Source organism: Erinaceus europaeus, chromosome 2 (genome assembly GCF_950295315.1).
Source record: "Erinaceus europaeus chromosome 2, mEriEur2.1, whole genome shotgun sequence".
Classification (NCBI taxonomy): Eukaryota; Metazoa; Chordata; class Mammalia; order Eulipotyphla; family Erinaceidae; genus Erinaceus; species Erinaceus europaeus.
The window spans coordinates 106,970,181-106,992,195 of record NC_080163.1 but is presented as its reverse complement, the minus strand read 5'-3'; the positions used below and the strand labels follow the sequence as shown (position 1 = coordinate 106,992,195).

The window sequence follows — 22,015 nt, the reverse complement described above, 5'->3', positions numbered from 1 at the left end:
TGTATCCCATACATGAAGAATAAACTTCAAGGTTACCATGAGTCTTTCCTCTTTTCTATAATTGGGGAGGAAATAGCATTTTAAAATTCGTTGGGGCTATAATTTGCCTAGTTCACACACCCTGAAATGCAGGAGAGCTTGGCAGTTCTGACTTTGGTTCTCCTTCCCTCTCTAGTAAAATATGCTTCAGAAAGCAGAAACAATAGGCCCTTGTGATCTCTTTCTTTTGTTCTCATGGCATAAATAAATTGTGTGGATGAGAAAGTTTCTCACAAGTCTGATCTTTGAAAAGAACTTGAATATAATTAAAATTTGTGTTTCATTCCTCTCCCATGAAAACATGGTTATTTTACACTCATTTAATGCTTTATTTCAGCAGCTCTGTAGCAGCTATCTCAGAGAATAGCATTGCTTGCTAACATTAAAAAAAAAAAGACAATTAGGGCAAGAGAGAGAGCTTCATGGTTTCACGGTTACATATCAGAAATATTCCTGTTGGAGCTCCAGTGGCGCAATCACTTAGCGCACGGTACTTATACAGAAATATTCCTGTTGGGGCTGTCATTCATGCCCCTGAGGTCCCAGGTTCAATCCCTGGCAGCTTCATAAGCCAGAGCTTATGCATATGTCCATATGTGTGTATATAGGCACATGTATAAAACTGTAGGCAAAAGTATAAGCTCATGTTGCACTATATTATGTAAGACATCTCAATGAATTCTGACATTAATCTCTAGTAGGACACCAAATAGCGTCTTCAACTTTCTTATAAACAGTACTGGGAAAGGGAGTCGGGCGGTAGCACAGAGGGTTAAGTACATGTGGCGCAAAGTGCAAGGACCAGCTTAAGGATCCTGGTTCAAGCCCCTGGCTCCCCACCTACAGGGGAGTCACTTCACAGGCAGTGAAGCAGGTCTGCAGGTGTCTGTCTTTCTCTCTCCCTCTCTGTCTTCCCCTTCGCTCTCCATTTCTTTCTATCCTATCCAACAACAATGACATCAAAAACAACAACAATTATAACTACAACAATAAAACAACAAGGGCAACAAGAGGGAATAAATAAATAAATAAATAAAATAAAGTACTGGGAGTTGGGTGATAGCACAGCAGGTTAAGCACAGGTGGCACAAAGCACAAGGACCCGAGTAAGGATCCTGGTTCGAGCCCCCGGCTCTCTACCTACAGGGGGGTCGCTTCACAGGTGGTGAAGCAGGTCTGCAGGTGTCTATCTTTCTCTCCCCCTGTTTTCCCCTCCTCTCTCCATTTCTCTCTATCCTATCCAACAATGACATCAATAACAATAATAACTACAACAATGATAAAAACAACAAGGGCAAGAAAAGGAGAAAAATTGTCTCCAGGAGCAGTGGATTCATGGTGCAGGCACCGAGCCCGGGCAATAACCCTGGAGGCAAAAAAAAGAACCAAAAACTGTGGCTGACAAAATTGCATGTAAGAGAGAAGTAATACAGATGTCATTGCTTGGGCACTACTGTAATGCAGGCACTGTTTGAATTTTTTGCACATATTAGTTTTACCACCCTCTAAGTGTAGCTTATGAGCCTATTAAGTCTAAGTCTATGAGGTGGATGTTACATTATCTTGTGACTATGACACAAGTTCCTGTGGCTGTACCTGAGGTCGATAGTGGGGAATTCAGGTCCTCTCAAGATAGCCCACTCCATGGTGTGAGTCTTCTCCATGGTTTGCAGAGTCACTTGTAGGGTGCAGCTCCCTTAGTTTTCCACCCTATGCTCTCCACCACACCTCACCAAAGTGTCGCTACTAAAAGCTGTTTCATGAAGTTGAAATCAAACAAGCTCAAAATGGAAGATATACACAAATGTTTGAAAGACAACATATTTATTTACATCACTACTCTATTTATTTATTTTTACAAGTCCTGCACATTTAAGTAGTGAAATTGTCCAGAAAATCAAGTAAGTTTAAATTAAGGTATTTTAACAAAGAACATTTTTCACAATATGATTTTTATTTACATGAAGTTCAAGGGTTTTAAACAGTTCTCTTGAAACTGCACAACATAACTAAGAGTTCTTATTTTAACCTTGCATCTTTTCCAAAAGATTTCTGTTTAGGAGATTATGCTTTTAATCAGATCACTGTAGTTCAGATCCTTTCAAACAAAGTTGTTGTTAACATATAAATACAAACCTGCTTCAGAAACAATCTGTATATTGGTTGCAAGCTGAGTCCATTTGACAAGCTCTGACAGTTAAGTCAAAGGTAATTTTTTTTTTTTGACAATTTAAGTTTCTTTGATTAGAACCTTCTGGAAGTTTTGCCTTGTATGTGCACTCAGATAATACACTGACTTTATGAGCCTGGATTTATCTCTGGGTTAGGTAGCCAGAAAGAGACTCAGAAGGATTCAGAACTTGACTGTGGCAAATTCTGATGTATTTTCCTCTCCTTGTCCAATCACATTGGGATGCTTCACTGTCCTTGATACTGTTAATGCAAATCACTATTTTAAAAATAATCTGCTACACATAAAATGCCTTTCAAGGGTAGCGACAGTCCAACATCCTCTCACATCACACCAACTGATTTCAAATATTTATTTGTGAAACTATAAGAGAGGATAGATTTTCCTAATATTTTAAGCATGGATTCCTCTGAATAGTTGGTATAACATTCATTAAAAAATAGAAAAGATTAACTTTTACCATGATCAAAACTACAATTCCCAGTGAAAACTTCACACAGAGTTCTGTACTGCTTCTCCAAATGCACAGCCAAGGGCCAGTCTGAAACATCATGCTGCAGCAATTGAGGTATCATCCAGGAGTCGGCCCTGTGGCTTTAAAGTGAAAAATTCAAAAGGGTTTTAACAAATGATGACAATAAAAGCTCTATTCATTTAGAAGGCTTTGAAATCCTTCTAATGGTTTCACAAAAACAGAGTAAACACACGTATTAGCACCAAACAAAATATCTTTGTCTTTCTCACTCCCACCCTCCTTCTCCACTTGAACCTGGGTTCTGTCCTGTGTCCTCTGACCCCAGTGGTGGCATTAGCAATCCATCTGCTAAATACTACCTCAAAATTATGCTCTAGCAGTTAGTGACAATCCAGCATAGGGCATGTGTGAAGGAGCCTGTTCACCTAATTTCTGCCCAAGTGACATATGTTTTATATTTTCCCTCCTGCTCAGGGCCCTTCTGTGTCTAAAACTTTGAGTAAGCCTCATCTTAAGCTGACAGACTCCCAGTCTGAGAAAAAAACTTTAGAGCCCACCAAAAGCTCTAAATTATCTAATTATGAATGCACAATGATAGAATCACCAGAGAAGCTCCCTCTTCCTCTACAGTCATTGACTGAAAAAATTTGAATCTTCAAAATGGAAGAGTAAAGGCTAATAAAATCATTCCAATTGCCCTTAACATGTAAAATTTCTAACAAGGTAGCAATAACCTAGAATAATTAAAAGAGTAAAGTTCTTGTAAATAAATTTATTTTTATTTAGTATTTATTTTTTTGTTTGACAGGAAAAAGAAATTAAGGGGGGAAGAGGAGATATAAAGGGGCTGGGCGGTAGCTCAGCAGGTTAAGTGCACATGGTAACTTAAGGATTCTTTTTTTTTTTTTTTCTAACCAGAGCACTGTTCAGCTCTGGCTTATGGTGGTTTGGGGGATTGAACCAGCCTAAGGATTCTTAGGACCGGCCTAAGGATCCCGGTTCGAGCCCCCGGCTCCCCACCTGCAGGGGAGTCACTTCACAGGCGGTGAAGCAGGTCTGCAGGTATCTATCTTTCTCTCCCCCTCCCTGTCTTCCCCTCCTCTCTCCATTTCTCTCTGTCCTACCCAACAACAATGATCCACACATACTCCAGGATGTCTGAACCACTGAGGAAAGCCAGAACTGGAGAGAAGCCCTAATGGTAGGTAACCAGAGTGGCTCGGTCCAAGAGGAAGGCCTGAGTTCTATGAAAAATACAAGTTGAGCCCATTGTCTCTTGCAGAGGGCCACAACCATCCTATACATTCCTCTAATGCAGAAACCTGAAAATTGTTTGTCTTAAATAAAAACAGTGAAGTAACAGATGCAATTCCCATCAGAGAAGCACTTTGATAAGAAAGACAAAAGCAGTGAGAAGTTCTGAAATTATATTTAGAAAGTTAATCGTGCTGACTAAAAATTGATGACAAACTAATTATAAGTTAAAAACTTACTTTCGGGCCCCTGGTTAGTGCATCTGCGATGTCATGTATATGACCCAGGTGTGACCCCGACCTCCACTGCACTGGAGTAAGCTTTGGCACTACGGCCTTTTTCCTTCTCTACCTCTGTCTCACTATCTGCTTCTCTGTTTCTATATGTGAAAAAAAAAAAAAAAAAATCAGCCTGGAGAAGTGACAAAAAAAAACAAACAAACATACTTTAACAAGTCAAATAAAACTACATGTTTAAGAATTTAAGAATACGAGGGCTGGGAGGATAGTATAATAGTTATACAAAAATAGCCTTTTATGTTTGAGGTACCAAAGGTCCCTTGTTCAATCCCCAGCATCATCATAAGCCGTAACTGAGCAGTGCTCTGATAAAGAAAAAGAAAAAGAGTAAAGATATTATAAGGATGAGCCATTATTTACCTAAGGGAGATTTTTTTTCTTTAAATTGAATTCTATTAAATAGCAGTAACTTTGTAGAAGTGAATAGTAATACTGCCAAATTCATGTAATGAAAACTAAAACTATCTACTAATCTCAAAATGTTAGTGAAGTTTATGCTAAAAAAAAAAAAATCCACACCTCTACTGTCAATTTTCAAGAAAGCAAACTGAACAGGGAGATGAGTTCTAGGCCTTACCTTTACAAAGATGCAGGAAGGTATGAAACGCCTGAGCAGCTGATTCGTGAAATTAGGAAATCTATGCAAGTTGATGTTGAGAGATGGCAGTTGCTGGTATCCGGCCATTAGAGGATAGAAATTATACAACATTTCCTGTTCAGTACCAGGTAGGATACGTAAGCGAATCTAAATTTAAAAAAAGTTATAAAAACAATCAAATAACCACACTCTCAGTATCTATGTATGGATGTCCCAAGATTATTTACAAATGATTGAATGCACGGTCTAATGGAATATTTCCATCTCTCTCTTCTACTTCATCTTTTGGTCATATTGCTAAATGAAGGGTTGAATTAGCATCAGGTTATGACCACAAACAGATATGTCTAAAAGTAGATATGCATGGGGGGGGGGGGTCCTGGTGATGCCTCACCCATGAGTGGATACTTAATCATGCAAGAGGACCCAAGTTTGAGTCTGTGGCTACCACATGGGAGCACCATGCAAATGGAAAGCTTCATGAGCAGTGAAGCTGTGCTGTCGTGCCTCTCTCTTTTCTTCTTTGCTTCTCAGCCTCTGTCTAGAAATAAAAAAAAAGCAAAGTCTGCTGGGAGCAGTAAAAACATGCAGAAGTGAAACCTAGCAAAAAAAAAACTTGGTGGCAAGTGAACTGTATGACTTTCCAGTTTCTAAAGTGCTAGAAAGCAACTTGTATTTGAGTGAAAATGATAGTGAGAGGGGAGTCCAGATTGTGTCTTAAACAAATTTAATGTCATAGCCGCAATTATGATGAGAAGACTTGTAGAAGATTATCTTTATAAACATGTTGAAATAATACGAACTAATAACTTGATATTTCTTAGACTTTTAACTAAAGCACTGCTCAGCTCTGGTTTTTGGTGATACTAGGGATTGAACCTGGGCTCTTCAGAACCTCTAGTATGAAAGTTGCTTATACGACCATATTATCTCCTCAGTCCTCTAGTCTCTTGGAAATTTTATCTTTGTGTTATGGTAAGTAAGATGTTTGGAAAATTTTATAATACTATAAAATAAGAAAACACTGAGTTTTTGTTTTAGAAGTTCATATGTGAAAGAGATCAAGCATTCAAGTAAAGCTTAATCATTTGTAAATCAGTAATATATGTACATTATGTGTCAGTGATGGTGGTATATATCAACATATCATAGCTCGTAGCATATTTAGTACACAGAATAAAATTAGGGTGTGGGCTTACAGCAGCCTTCATATAGAAACTGATTCTGCGTTTAGCACTGCACTCAGAATAATCACAGTGTTGCTGATTAGTCAGGGTAGATGCTGCTAGTCGTCAAAGACACACTTGTTCCTCTAATTATGTCCTTGCTGACAGAAAGTGATAATGACATAGTAAGGGGCATTTGTTATCACTTTGACAGTGGAGGACAACTTCTCACTGAAAACACCAATTTGATTAAAAGTGTTTACCCAGTCTCTTAAAAAATCTGATGAACTTTCCACTTCCGATTTACACAGATGAATAAAAAATTTGGATAACTTATTTTTATGTGCTAACATACAAATTTGTGTCTAAAAGTACAAGATCAACAGCTCTAAAAAAAAAAAAAAAAGAAAAGAAATTCCACCAATAATTCCCAAGAGAATTAGGACTTTGTTACTGCTCATCCTACCTCAAGCCCACACTCTAATTTTATTCTGTGTACTAAATATGCTACGAGCTATGATATGTTGATATATACCACCATCACTGACACATAATGTACATATATTACTGATTTACAAATGATTAAGCTTTACTTGAATGCTTGATCTCTTTCACATATGAACTTATTTTTAAAAAACTGCAATGTCTTCTTATTTTATAATATTATAAAATTTTCCAAATTAGACACAAATGCAAATCATCTCAGTAATGAGTAATATGAAATGTTTAGTAATTCCAATATAGTCCTGAGAACTCTTTTTTTTATAAGAAGAGTCTACATGTTCTCAGTGATGTGAAAAGAGCTGTTTGTTGTTAAATCCACCATCATAACAAGTCGTACTTAATCTTTAAAAGTAACAACAAATTCACTACTATAAAAAACAACAGGGACCATAGTCAGTTCATTTGTAAAAACTAACTATATAGCTCTCCGTTGCCTGACCATACTTTTGCAACTATATAAGCAACCTGGTAAGAGCTGCCTTTACCTGTTTAAGACCCGAAAACATGAAGGCATCACTGGGCTCCACAGAAATCTCCACGTCTTGCACCAAATTAGTCTTATTCTGGAGGTGATACCTCACTGGTAATGATTCTCTGACACGCCCAAATGATGGCAGATCTGCAGTGAAAGAAGACATGGCTCTCTTGGTTAACAAAAACAATAACAGCTTTTCATTTATGGGCTCTTCTTGTAGATGAACTGCATTCTACAGAAAGTGGATTATTTTAATATTACTGTAGGTTTACTAAGTAACATAATTTTTTGGAAACTAGCCAAGAAATAAGACAGGCAAGAAGAGGGAGTCGGGTGGTACCGCAGAGGGTTAAGCACACGTGGTGCGATGAGGAATCCCAGTTCAAGCCTCTGGCTCCCCACTTGCAGGGCAGTCGCTTCACAGGTAGTGAAGCAGGTCTGTAGGTGTCTATCTTTCCCCCTCTCTGTCTTCCCCTCCTCTCTCCATTTCTCTCTGTCCTATCCAGTGACAGCAACACCAACGATTATAATAATAACCACAACAATGATGGAACAACAAGGGCAACAAAAGGGTAAAAAATGGTCTCCAGGAGCAGTAGATTTGTGGTGTAGGCACCGAGCCCCAGCAATAACTCTGGGGGCAAAAAAAAAAAAAAAAAAAAAGACAGGCAAGAAGAATCAATTTTGCCCTCTAAAATTCATTGCATAGCAAGGGCTTCAGCTCATGGAAGTTGAATTATTGTTTTTGGAATCTATAAATATTCTATAAATATCTATAAATATTATTGTTTTTGTCCATCTATAAATATTCTCTTGTTCAAGAAGGAATAACAGACATTGTGTGTCTTCTCTGGATGAAGGCACATGTACCATTAACTTATGAAATATTCCTGCCTGGATTTACTTGGGCCTATAGATCTAACTACTGGAGGGACAGATAAATCCTTTAAAATGATCACAGTGCAAACATCAGAATCCAGACAGATTGTAGGAGGCTCTACAGGACAAATGACTCAGTTTCTTTAATAAAGAAGAGAGGAGAGGGGTGGAGGAAGAAGTGGGGTAAGAAGTGCAGGTGGTGGAAGGGTTGATAGTGGGGTACACAGAGAAGGAGTTTGCCACTCTGTTGATTTAGAAAGTGAGAGACATTCATCAATTGCAATGTAGAAAATTGAAAACAAAGTAAAAAGCATTCAGAGTTAGACATTTCAACACTGGAATTGGACAGGATTACAAATCATTGCTAATTGTTTAGGTTGTGATAATGGTATTGTATGTTTAGGAAAATAACCATAAGTTTTAACAAAGCATACTGATTTATATAGGTGAAATGACATCTGGAATTTGCTTTAGACTAATGAGGGCACAGGAGGTGTATGAGGACATTGGATAAAATGAGACTGGTCTTGACCTGCTTTTGTAAAAGTATAACAATTCAAAATGGACAGTAAGAAATAAAATAAAATCATGTAAGCCATAATGAATATGCAATAAAAACTTAGGAGGTAAAATAAATATCATTGTTATTATTATTATTTGCCTCCAGGGTTATTGCTGGGACTCGATGCCTGCACTACGAATCCACTGCTCCTGGAGGCTAATTTTTCCCTTTTGTTATCCTTGCTGTTTATCAGTGTCGTTATTATTACTGTTGTTATTGCTGTCATTGTTGTTGGATAGGACAGAGAGAAATGGAGAGAGGAAGGGAAGACAGAGAGGGGAAGAGAGAGACAGACACCTGCAGACCTGCTTCATCACTTGTGAAGCAACCTCCCTGCAGATGGGGAGCCGGAGGATCGAACCAGGATTCTTAACGCCGGTCCTTGCACTTTGCAGCTTGTGCGTTTATCCCACTGGACTACCAACTGACCCCAATATCATTATTTTCTATTTATTTATTTATTTATTTATTATTGGATAGATAGGGGAGGGGGAGATAGAGAGGGAGAGAGACAGAGAGACACCCGCAGCACTGCTTCTACCACTAGTGAAACTTTCCCAGCTACAGGTGGGAACCAGAGGCTTGAACCTAGGTCCTTGTGCACTGTAATGTGTGCATACAGCTAGGTGCGCTACCCAAAATAAATATTCTTAATGACTTCTTTTATCACATAAAACTTCAGTGCCATTACCTGCATTCACATGGAGGGGGACATGTTCTACAAGCACATGTGGCAGTGTGATGACAGTACTGATGACAGGGATGTCTCCCATAGCTGAAGTCCTACAGCAGAAAAAGGCACATGTTTTGTGTGGAGCGTTAGCTAGTCAAAAAAAGAGGACATGTACTCTTCACTAACAAGTTTCAAAGGAAATAAAATATACCACTCCATCTCCTAAAACTTTATTATTGGAAGGTGTTTTGCGAAGTCAGAGCTTTCAGACTGGCTTTCTACTTTTTTTAAGTCCAGATGTTCTTACTCAATAATAAATGAAGCATATTAGCAAAAGCTGACACAATTTAAAGCTTTTTTTTTTTTCCCTCCAGTGTTATCACTGGGGATAGGTGCCTACACTGCGATTCTACTGTTCTTGGAGGTCATTTTTCCCATTTTTGTTGCCACTGTTGCCCTTGTTGTTATTGTTACTGTTGTTATTGCAGTTATATAGGACGAGAGAAATCGAAAGAGAGGAGGGGAAGACAGAGAGAGGGAGAGAAAGATAAGACACCTACAGACCTGCTTCACCGCTTGTGAAGCGACTCCCTTGCAGGTGGGGAGCCGGGGGCTAGAACTGGGATCCTTATGCCGGTCCTGGGCACCCTACAGCTATTTTTAAAACTTCATAGTTTTCAATTATTTGTAAAAGTTGTACACCCCATTTTACACTTTCTATTCAAAAGGACAGCTATCAAAGTCTTCCATTTTTTATTCTGAGGTTTTTGAATGTCATACACCAGTAAGCAAATGTCACAACCCATGGCTGCTCTCTGGGCCCAGCAAGTAATGAGTAAAGTAAGGAGAAACACTTAAATGGAAGTCAGCTATACTCCAAGCACATCACTGTCACAGTGTTTTGGGAGCAAGATATTCTCAGCATGGGAAATGGTGAGGCCATTCACATCATGCCGAGAATCCTCTATCTGACCAAGAAAGGACAGTTGTCAGATGAGGACCAGACCTCTTTCAAGAGCACTGTTAGCATCAGCGCACTGTTAGTAGAAACTGGAAGACAGCCCAACCTCCACTTCACTGAAAGAAGCTTCAGTGTTGTGGTCTCTTTCATTATCTTTCTCTCTACCACTGTTTCTGTCTTGAAAGGAAAAAGAAAAAAAAATGAACTAAAAATATTTCATTATCACTAAGCAAAGTGGTATGCCAGCATTACTGAATTAAAGCAACATTACTGAGTCATCAACCATCACTATATTGCAGTTAGGGAGGAAGTGTAGGGGTGGCTGGCAGCTGACTGCACAAAGGAGCTTAAGAAGGCAACAAGTCGAAGTGGAACAGCTGCCACTATGTGGTAATGATTACAGTGCACAAGCAACAGGCACACTTCACCCAAACACTTAAGCCCTCCACAACAAGAAATACTTGTCTTTACAAAGATTTACAGTAATATACTGGATTAACTTGACAGTGCCTTTAAAATGCTGTTTTGGTTTCTATAGCTATATAACTTAAATATCAACAGGTACAATCAGAAGTGGGGGAAAACAGTATTTGTTAAAGAAAATCAGACTTTATCCTTCCTTGTTTTGAATATCATTTCCACACGTGTGGATTTATGGGAGGGATCTATTTTTAGACTCTGTTCTGTTCCACTAGTTTACTGTGCCAATATTTCAGTGGTAATTACTATAAATTACAATAAGGCTTGTTTAAAAAGCAAGTGCCCTTGCTATTTCTTATTCTTCTGGAGTACCTTGACTGTTTTTGGACTATTTTTGCCATATGAATTTTAGAATCAAGTGTACCAGGTTTCACAAAAACAAAAGATTTTGAAGGAATCCATAGGATAATTTATAATATTCAATCGTATCCCAACCCTGCCCAAGCCAGTTTGTATCTCTCCCACCTACTTAGGTCTTCCTTTAACATTTTAAAGATACATTTTTAATTTCCTCTATAAAAGTAAAGCATATTTTCCATTAGATATATTTGTACATCTTATCATTTTTTGTTACACAAATAACATCTATTTTAAAAACAGTGCCTAGAGGCTTATCACTGACAAGTAGACATCCAACTGATCTTTCATAGACAGATGTTAGATCTACACACATGCTCAAACTCCTTATTCATCCAAAAAATTTGTTGATGCCCTTGGATTTTAAACAATCAAATTAACTGCAATCAAGAGTGGCTTCCCTTAATGTTTTGTAACACTGCCATTAAAAATTAGTCTGACTAAAATCTCATCAGTCACTGGATCACACAATCTGACAAACACAAATGACAGTGTATTAATTTTCTTTTTTTATGTCCATATTAATTGTTTCTAATCTCTGGGTTTGGCAAATGGTCAGTGATAGCATGTGACTTTGAATCACTCTACAAAACTGACTGAAGACCTCAACTAGTAAATAACAAGGATAAATAATAAGGTTTTGGCGTATAGAATAAAGAAAAGCTGAGGTGGAAAAAACCTTACCTCTTCCAGGAGATAATGTAATGCCCAGTCGCTACTCCACCTTCAATATTCCCAGTAGATGGGCACCGCAGACAGAAACATTCACTAGCACTCTCTCCTGTCTGTAAAACAACTACAACAAAGAGTCTTTTTTTAAAAAAATCTCTATTTATTTGATAGAGACAGCCACAAATTGAGAGGGGAGGGGAAGACAGATGACAAACACCTGCAGTACTGCTTCACCACTCACAAAGCTTTCCCCCTGCAGGTGAGGCTCAAACCTGGGTCCTTGCACATTGTAACATGTGCGCTCAACCAGGTGCACCATCACCCAGCCCCCAACAAAGAGTCTTTATAGTCCTTATGTAACAGTTTCATCTATAAAGGGAAAGTTTTATGCCCTACCAATTGTACATCATTTATAGATTCTTGGAAACTGACGCTCAAAAATATTAAGTGACTTTCTCAAGGTTACAAAGTGTTTGTTCTAATCTGTATGCCATTATAATAAAAATGTTAGGAAAAATTGAACAAGATGGATGTGTCAAGTTGAACAGAAGGAGAGCTGAATAGAAGGGGGGCAAGAAGGCAAGGGGAAACCAAGATGAGGTAACCACAAAGTAGCAGCAACTGCCACACTTAGTAGAGGCTTTCTGACAATCAAAGGGGGTTTTCCGTTTATTTAGCAGCTTAGGGGCTGAATATGTGAGGAGAGTTAGAAAAAATAGAGCTAACAGCTTTAGTATTTCTAAAACCTGCATCCTCTTTGCTGGTGTGGGGGTTGGTGGAAAGAAAGCTGGGTCAGAGACTTCCCTGGACAGACAACCCCACCAATGTGTCCTGGAGCTCCGCTTCCCCAGAACCCTTCCCCACTAGGGAGAGAGAGAGACAGGCTGGGAGTATGGATCAACCTGTCAACGCCCATGTTCAGCAGGGAAGCAATTACAGAAGCCAGACCTTCTACCTTCTGCAACCCTCAAGGACCCTGGGTCCATGCTCCCAGAGGGCTAGAGAATGGGAAAGCTATCATGGGAGGAGGTGGGTTATGGAGATTGGGTGGTGGGAATTGTGTGGAGTTGTATCCCTCCTACCTTATGTTTTTGTTCATTAATCCTTTCTTAAATAAAAAATTTAAAAAATAAAAATAAAAATAAATACAACCTCATCATTTTTATAGCTGAATAGTATTCCATTGCATATATATATATATATATATATATATATATATATATATATATATTCCCATAACTTCTTTATCCAGCCATCCATCACTAGGTATTTAGGTCACTGATGTCTTAGCTATTATGAACAATGTTGCTATGAAGGCGGGAGTGTATATATTGTTTCAAAGTAACATATTCATATTCTTCAGATAACTACCTAGAAGGAATTATTTCGGAATCATTTATTAAACAATGACCTTGGGTCCATACTCTCAGAGAGATAAAGAATAGGAAAGCTATCAGGGTATGGGATACAGAGTTCTGGTGGTGGGAATTGCGTGGAGTTGTACCCCTCTTATACTATGGTTTAGTCAATGTTTCCTTTTTCATAAATAAAAAATTTAAAAAAAAATGGGTCAGAACCACATATGCCATCTCTGCTTCTGTAAATCCAAAAAGCTTACTTCCGCCCAGCCATAGAGGTATAAAAGGGATGGTGAAGCTTTATTCTGGGCCTGAAAAGCTTCCAGAAGGATCTGGGCTTTCTGGCCTGTGCAATAAATTCCTTTCTCCTTTACCCAATACTGGTTCCAGTCTTCTTAATTTTCTAGTGGGATTCCAAGGTTGGTTCACTAACAAAAACAGGGAACAAAAGCCAGAAAATAGCATAGTGGTTATGCAAAAGACTTTCATGCCTAAGGCTCTGAGGTCTGAGGGAAAGACTACCTCTATTGTTGCAGTTTTTTCCTTCAAGGAGATTGATAAAGAACCATAAACCAGAGCAGAGCTATGCTCTGATTAAAAAGGAAAAAAAAAAAACAAACTCAAAAGTGACACATCTGCATGTCTGTGACAAGCTTCTATGGGCATTAATGAAAGGGGAAAATCTGAAGTTAGAATAGTAACATTTGGAAGAAAAAAGAAAAAAGAATAGTAACCTTCGGAGATTATTTTTCTTTCCTCGGGTTATTTGATAACTTTATTTTTTATTAATTTGTTAATTTGTGAGAGGCAGAGAACAGGGTGATAGAATGAGGAGGGAGAGAGAGAAAGGATGAGAGCACTGTTTAGCTCTGACATAAGGTGGTGCTGGGGATTCTCTGGATAAGGTGTTTGTGACCACTGGAGTCTCAGGCATGCCAGTTAGTACCCCAAAAAGCTGAGTTATGGGGGTAGGTTGTACTGGGTTACACGTACATAGTACAAAGTGCAAGGACCTGCATAAGAATCCTAGTTCAAGCCCCTAGATCCCCACCTGGAGGGGGGTGGCTAGATAAGTGTTGAAGCAGGTCTGCAGGTGTCTTTCTCTGCCCTTCTATGTCTTCCCTTCCTCTCTTGATTTCCATCAACTACAAAAATGGAAAAATGGCCACCAGGAACAGTGGATTCATAGTGCAGGCACCTAGCCCCAGAGATAACCCTGGAGGCAAAAAAAAAAAAAAAAAAAAAAAAGCTGATTTATCTCCTTAGCCCTTGTCTACTTCTGTTACAGAAACATCTTAGGGTAGGAAGAAGAAAAAGTGTGGTAAGAAGTACATTTAAGGGGGCTGGGTGGTGGGTGGTGTCCCCGGCTGACTGTGCATATTACAGTGTGCAAGGACCGGGGGTTCAAGCCCCCAGCCCCCACCTGCAGGGGAAAAACTTAACAAATGGTGAAGCAGTGCTGCAGGTGTCTCTCTGTCTCTCTCCCTCCCTATCTCCCCCTCTCCTTTCAATGTCTGTCCCTAGCCAATAAATAAATATAACTAAAATGTTTTTTTTTAAAAAAAGAAACTTTAGATTCCTTTGAAGGTTATTCAAAATGTCATGACAGATGGCTGTTTCTCTAAAAACACACACTGATAGGAGAATGGCAGCGCATCACATATTGCTTTAATATTATCTACTTACCTTACTTCTTACAGAAGAATGTCTGTCCCGTGCCAGCCTTATAGTAAATATCCTGATGACAAAATACATGCTTATCTAAAGCAAGACTTCCAGACTATCTTTCTGTAGTTCACAGCCTACAATGGCAATCCTTTTAAGATTCTAGTAACTGCAGCCTACGAGGTGGTCCAATGCATAAAAATGTTAGGACTTTGAAGCGCAGGCAAACTGCAGCTGATGCTAATGCTACCTTAATTCCATTAGGCTGTCAGAAAAGTCATGACACATTTTTGCATAGAAAAAAAATATATCATGTTTTCTTTTTTGCCTCCAGGGTTACTGATGGGGTTTGGTACCTGCACTACGAATCCACTGCTCCTGGAGGCCATTTTTCCCATCTTGTTGCCCTTTTGTTACCCTAGTTGTTGTCATTATTTATTGTTGTTGTTGCTGTTGTTGTTGGATAGGACAGAGAGAAATTGAGAAAGGAGGGGAGATAGAGAGGGAGAGAAAGACAGATACCTGCAGGCCTGCTTCATCACCCTGAAGTGAACCCCCTGCAGGTGGGGAGCCCGGTGCTTGAACCAGGATTCTTATACAGGTCCTTGCGCTTTGCACCATGTGTGCTTAACCTGCTGCGCTACCACCCGACCCCCTCATCATGACTTTTCCAACACTGCAAAAAAATTAACTTTCACACTGCCAGAATATAAACATACACACATACACAAACACTGCACTACACACACACACACACACCTTCCACTAATAGGATGACCCACACTCTCACCTTTATCCACTTGGGATTCCAGCTGATCCACTGGGGTCATGGAAGGAGCAAGCTGCAGTTCACTGGAGACAATAGTGAGGGCCCAGGGGGAGGCACTTAATAGGTCAGTCATCAACAGGAAGGGAATGTCAGCATACACCCTCTCCAGGTGCTCAAACTGCCACAGTGAAGACAAAAGGTCTGTCAGGAAGGATACTAATCCATTTTCTTTTCTTTTTTTTTTTCTTTTTTTTGCCATCAGGGTTTTCACTGGGGCTTCATGCTTGCATGATTCTACTGCTCCCAGTGGACTCTTCTATTTTGTTTTTAAGAGAGAGAGAGCGCAAAAGGTGGAGGAGGAAGAGAAGGAGGGGGAAGAGGGGGAAGGGAAAGGAAGAAGGGAGAAGGAAGGAGGAGGAGGAGCAAGAATACCACTGGTGTACTTCAGTGTAACTTCCCCTTTGCATGGTCTTCCTCTGGGGAATTGAGCCAGGTAAAGTATGCACTCTACCAGGTCAGCTATCTTCTAGGCCCTTTTTCTTTCTGGAAAAGAGTTCTACTAATATTCTCCTCTAAGTATTTGAGAGTTTCTGGTCTAACATCCAAGTCCTTGATCCATTTGGAGTTTACTTTTGTGTGTGGTGAAATGTCATGGTTCAGTTTCATTCTTCTGCATGTTCCAATCCAATTTTCCCAATACCATTTTTTGAAGAGACTCCTTTCCCCATTTAATAGTCTGGGCACCTCTGTCAAAGATTAGATGCTCCTAGGTGTGTGTGTGTGGGGGGGAGGCATTTTCTTTTCTTTGTTTGTTTTGTTTATTTTTGTTTTCCTGTCAAGTTCTACACTGTAAACAATTCCCAAGATACTCCATAGGAACATACCTTTGTAGAAACAAATTTCACTGCCACATCAAAGGGAAAGACTGTCTCTATTGTTACAGTTTCATCCTGCAAGAAAATTTACAGAGAGCATCCAATGGGTTTTCTAAATCTTAGCAACACTTAAAACTTTAAAAATGAAGACATATGAAACATAACCTATTACTTATCAGTAAATAATCCCAGTTTACATATTAAGCAGTTATTATATTTTTATGATATATTTGTAACAAGTTTTGAAGAACGCCCAAACTACTATTTTTCAAGAGGAAAAGAAAAAAATTATGACTTTATAACAGTTTACACTGCAAAGCAGTTTCTAATACATTTCTGTCAATATTTTTAGAAGTGTGCAGGATAAGTGCAGGATAAGCACCTTTACTGCTTCACAAAAGAAGATGCAAGGTCCCCATGTCCCCAGAGCCCTGCCCCACTAGGGAAAGATAGAAAAAGGCTAGGAGTCCAGACAATAACTTGGATCCACCTGCATATCAGATTTCATGCTCAGGGAAAACAAAAAACAAAAAAACTAGTCACAGGCCCTTGGAATATAACTAAAATATGCTTACTAGCTATCTAAAAAACGGAGGACCCCCAACTCTGTCTGCACTATTCCAGCCTTTAGGTTCATGATTATTCAACAATTTGTCTGGCTTTATATGTTAACTCTCTTTTTAGCCACCAGGCTCCAGATGCTAGCAGGATGCCAACCAGACTTCCCTGGACAGACAACCCCACCAATGTGTCCTGGAGCTCCGCTTCCCCAGAGCCCTTGCCCACTAGGGAGAGAGAGAGAGACAGGCTGGGAGTATGGATTGACCCTTCAACACTCATAATCAGCGGGGAAGCAATTACAGAAGCCAGACCTTCAACCCTCTGCATCCCACAATGACCCTGGGTCCATACTCCCAGACGGTTAAAGAATAGGAAAGCTATCGGGAGGGGATGGTATACGGAGTTCCGGTGGTGGGAATTGTGTGGAGTTGTACCCCTCTTGTCCTATGGTTTAGTTAATGTCTCCTTTTTATAAATAAAAAATAAAAAGAAAAGAAAAAGGCTGGGAGTGTAGATCAATATACTGCCAATGCCATGGCCAGCAGAGAAGCAATTACAGAAGCCAGACCTCCCACCTTCTGCACCCCATGCATGCTCCCAGAGGGATAAATAGGGAAGCTTTCAATGGTGGGGATGGGATGCAGAACTCTGGTGGTAGGAACTGTATGGAATTGTGCCCCTCTTATCCTAAGGTCTTGTCAATCACTATTAAATCAATAAAATTTTTTTTTAAAGATCCAAGGTCAAGGAAAATTTTGTGGTTGGTCTTAAGTCACAAACCTAATGGTGCCAAGCCTAGAAACTGGGCTTCCTTTTGGTCTCATTCCTTAACTCACCTCAGTTCACTAAGTTTGAAATGTTGATAATGATAATAATTATAGTTAAAAATAGTAATGTAATCTGATATGGTGTTATAATTACAGGAATTACTTACTACTCATAGTAACTCACGGAAACAGGTGACACTATTTACACTTTCAGATTAAATTGGTGAAGCCGGGCAGTGGTGCACATGGTTGCACACACATTACAGTGTGCAAGGACCCAGGCTTTTTTTTTTTTAATTATTATCTTTATTTATTGGACAGAGACAGCCAGAAATCAAGAGGGAAGATGGTGATAGAAGAGAGACAGAGAGACACCTGCAACACTGCTTCACCATTCACAAAGCTTTCCCCCTGCAGGTGGGGGATAGGGGGCTCAAACCTGGGTCCTTGTGCCTTATAACATGTATGCTCAACCAGATGCACCACCACCTGGTCGAAGGGACCCAGGTTTAAGCCTCCAGTCACCACCTATTTCACAGATGGTAGAGCAGGGCTGCAGGTCTCTCTCACTTTCCCCACCTTATCTCTCCTATCTCCTTCTTTCTCGATTTCTGTCTCTATCCAAAATAAATACAAATATTTAAATAAACAAAAAAAAGATTAGATTAGTCACATAGCTAGTATATGACAAAGTCTTACTAGGTGACTTTGGAACCTAGACTCCTAATTAATATGCAACATCTTTCTAAAGAGTCTGCTTGAAAATCATTGGAGCTGTCACATATTTAGGAACAACTCATTTGTAGCCTAAACTCTGCAGTGACCAGACTACAAATTCCTATGTGGTCATGTCTTCTCCTCTGCTGGGTCCAAGGGCACAATTCCCAAGAGAAGGTTGAGACAACAATACTGTCACTTGGGTTAAACGTCATAGTTTTCACTAATAAAAAAGAATAAAAGCATTACTTATATTATGGTTAAATCTACATAAAAACATACCTCACAGCTCAGTAAAACGAGAAAACACACAAGAAATACATCAGAGGATTCATAGCAATTGCCTGCATTGGTGAACTGTCACTGCACAGCTTTCCTGCCTTCATTTTTGTCCAAGTGCACTTACCTAAGGTGATTTTCCTAAGATTATTTTTGATAATAAAAGCAACCACTATAGTTGTCATAGTCTGAAAGTTTGCAGTTACATGACTTTTTCTTCCATTTATGAGTTCATGTGTTTTACCTTTTTATATTCCATATATGAGTGAAATGATCCTGTAGTTGTCTAAGGCTTTGAAAACTATGGTGGTTGTTAGCAGGGGGTGGGGGCACAGAACTATGGTGGTGGGTACAGTGTGGAACTGAACTTTGTCATCTTATATTCATGTAAAAAAAAAAAAAAAAAAAGAATAAAAAAAAATAGTAGAAAGTGTCCACAAAGGGAAATTTCCCTTTCTCCAAAACCTTCCACATCGTAGTATTCAGCCAATCTTATCTGCTGTCTGATTTTACAAAGCAGCAGGGCTTTAGGGTCTCATAATTTTTCTTTTTTCCCATAAAGTCTAAAGCCTGTTATTTCTCTAAATATGAATAGCTATGTTGGCCAATTTTCCAAGGCTTGAGCAATGAATGGTATATGGTTTATAAAAAAAAGTATTTATGATTTTTACAAAACAGATGCAAGCAAACTGTAACCCTTATAAGAACTATTATGGTGGTTATCTTTTGGAGGTGGGAGGGTGGAGGATACATAACTTTGATTGTGGGTGTGGTGTGGAACTATATACTATAATCTTATAATTTTGTAACAAACTATTAATAAAAACTTAAAAAGGATAATAGGATATTTACAACACTAAACAGTTCTTATATTTACCATGAAAACAAAGTATGATTTTTTAAATCATCAACAGATGTTTAAATTTATAACAGGCTATATAAGTAACTGGTTTTTAAGTTTTATTAATTATCACCTTATTGGGTGTTTAATGGTTTCTTATTTATTATTAACAAGATAGAGAGGAAGGGAGAAATAGAATGGGGGGATTTCAGAGCATCACTCTGGCATATGCAGTGCCGGGGATCAAACCCAGAACCTCATGCTTGAGAGTTCAATGCTTTACCCACTGTGACATATCCAAAGCCACACTAACTGCTTGTTTTACAAGAGAATTAACACAGAGTAGGGAACACACTACATATGAGACTTTAGAAAAGAGCTGAGAATAAACATACCTTGTGACACTTGCAGACAATTTCTTTTTCTTCAACAGTTGTATTAATCAGATAAGAAACATACACAAGAAACATTCTTGAGCCCACTGTCCCACAGCGAACATACAACATTTTTTCCAACTGTAACAAAATAAAAATATTTTAGCATACCCTTATAGAGATATTCTCCCAATATATATATTCTTGAGTACTGTTCCCATGTTGTAGACTGACCATACCAATTGGCCAAATCCTTCAGCATCTTTGTTTGGCTAAATTCTTGAACAAATGATCCTGCCATAGTATAAGAATAAAGAATAGGACTGCTATAACTCCAGTCTTTGTTTATGATCATTCTCAGCTTCCCCAGAATTCTCTGTGTTTGGGTGGAAATAAAAGCTGACTAGAAAGCTATTTTGCTGCGTCACAAGCAAATTAATTAGGTGACAAATTCTCCATTTAGGGTTATTTGTTCCATAATCCCTTGTATAAAAAGGTGAAGTTATTGTGTACATTTACATATGTAAAGTTTTCATTAATTAAATCACCTCTGTAGTTCCAGGATATGCTATTAAAATGTTCTACAACTCACTATGTATTTAAAGCTGCAATCTATTTGTTTCCCTCCCCAGTCACATTTAACCAACGTCACCTGCTCCCCTGGATGTAAGTCTCCAACAGGAATGTCAGTGAGTAAGGCTGGGTAGGATTCATCACACAGTTCTGCTCCATGAAGAGTCACATGAGTTTTCTGAGTTAAATTGGCATCCTGTCCTAAAGGTGTTAATGGGAGGCTTTTTACTATATGGATTCAAATGTTATTATACCAACACTAACATGAAAAAAATATGTGGAAGTCATATTCTAAACCAGGGATGGGGGATGTACAGCCTGCAGAGTGTACTCATTTGGTCTGTCCCTGTCTAGGCAACTAGAGCTTTTTTCAAAGTAACATAATTTTTATGTTAATAATTTTGCATGGTCTGCAAATAATGCTAAAAAATGTCCTAGTGGTCCCTGGTAGAAAAAAAAGATCCCCCACCTCTGTTCTAAACAGACTCCATATAGTTGATATCATTGGTATTTATCTTACATTTGATTAATGCTAACAAATTTAAAAATACATTTACCAGGTTTTAAACCAGCAGTGAGTTTCACATCTCGAATCAGGGTCTTTTCATGGGAATGAACAGTCACAACCAGACAATACATTTCATTAGTCAGGGCAGGAGGCTCATGTCGCAGCTGTACAGAAATGTTTGGAACTCTGGAAATGATCCTTTTATGGGGGGGGAGGGGAGGCACACAAAATGTTAGCTAAGTAATTCGGATTTTTTGTTTTGTTTTGTTTTTAAGCCAAGACAATCAAACAAAATACTTAAGATCTTTCACAGTAAGTAAGCAAAAACTACTCACATAGTGCTTGCCTGAATCATGATGCTATCCCAGTGCACCTCGTTGCTGGGGAGTTTTGGTCGCCTTTTGAAAGACCGTGAGGCCTGCAAGGCTTCTTGGGAGGAAGCAGCATCTCCTCCCCCACCCTGCCAATTCAAAACAACACATCTTCCTGTCTCATTGCCCATTACTAGGTCCACAGAAGTGATCTAGAAGGAGAAGGTTCATGAGAAATGCCACCTCAACCAATTATCAATACATAACTGACTGCCAGGGAATTCAGCTAAAGACCCACAGGTAACAGAAGTTATAACACTTGCAACACAGTTCTTTTGTTGTTGTTGTTTAATCTTTACTTATCTATTGGATAGAGACAACTAGAAATCAAGAGGAAGGGGGAAATAAAAAGGGAGAGAGACAAAGACCTGCTTTACCACTTGCAAAGCTTTCCCCCTTCAGGCGGGGACCGGGGTCTTGAACCAGGGTCTTTGAGCACTGAAAAATATACACTCAACCAGGTGTGCCATCACCTGGTCCCCAGCCACTTACAATGGGGGCTGTTTCCTAGGTTTCAAGTTCACCTTTAAGTAGATAATAATCTGAATTTTGTACTGTTTGATTTCAGCACCTGGCACACTGGCAAGTCTTACTGATGCTCAATTAGTGGTGGCTAAGTGAAACATGACTGTTTTGATAACTAATTCCACACATATAATTCCTGAAGACATCTACAGTATTAGCAATGAAATTCATTAAGTGAGGAAATGTTCCCTTTAACTAAATTCATTAGCGCATGTACTCAAATAGTGTCATTAGTGAGGACTTACAT

General features: G+C 39.0%; 1 protein-coding gene across 1 annotated transcript; it reads right to left on the bottom strand.

Moving 5' to 3' along the window:
• Positions 1 to 1,881: 1,881 nt before the first annotated feature.
• TRAPPC11 (trafficking protein particle complex subunit 11) lies at positions 1,882 to 21,415 on the bottom strand. Its single transcript, XM_060184737.1, has 11 exons — positions 21,208 to 21,415; positions 20,922 to 21,070; positions 20,444 to 20,565; positions 19,813 to 19,932; positions 16,262 to 16,327; positions 15,399 to 15,555; positions 11,598 to 11,709; positions 9,134 to 9,225; positions 7,012 to 7,145; positions 4,836 to 5,003; positions 1,882 to 2,824 (listed from the first exon to the last, which is right to left on the bottom strand). Exons 1-11 carry the CDS (start codon positions 21,372 to 21,374, stop codon positions 2,780 to 2,782), a joined length of 1,332 nt encoding a protein of 443 aa, XP_060040720.1. The 5' UTR covers positions 21,375 to 21,415; the 3' UTR covers positions 1,882 to 2,779.
• Positions 21,416 to 22,015: the final 600 nt, after the last annotated feature.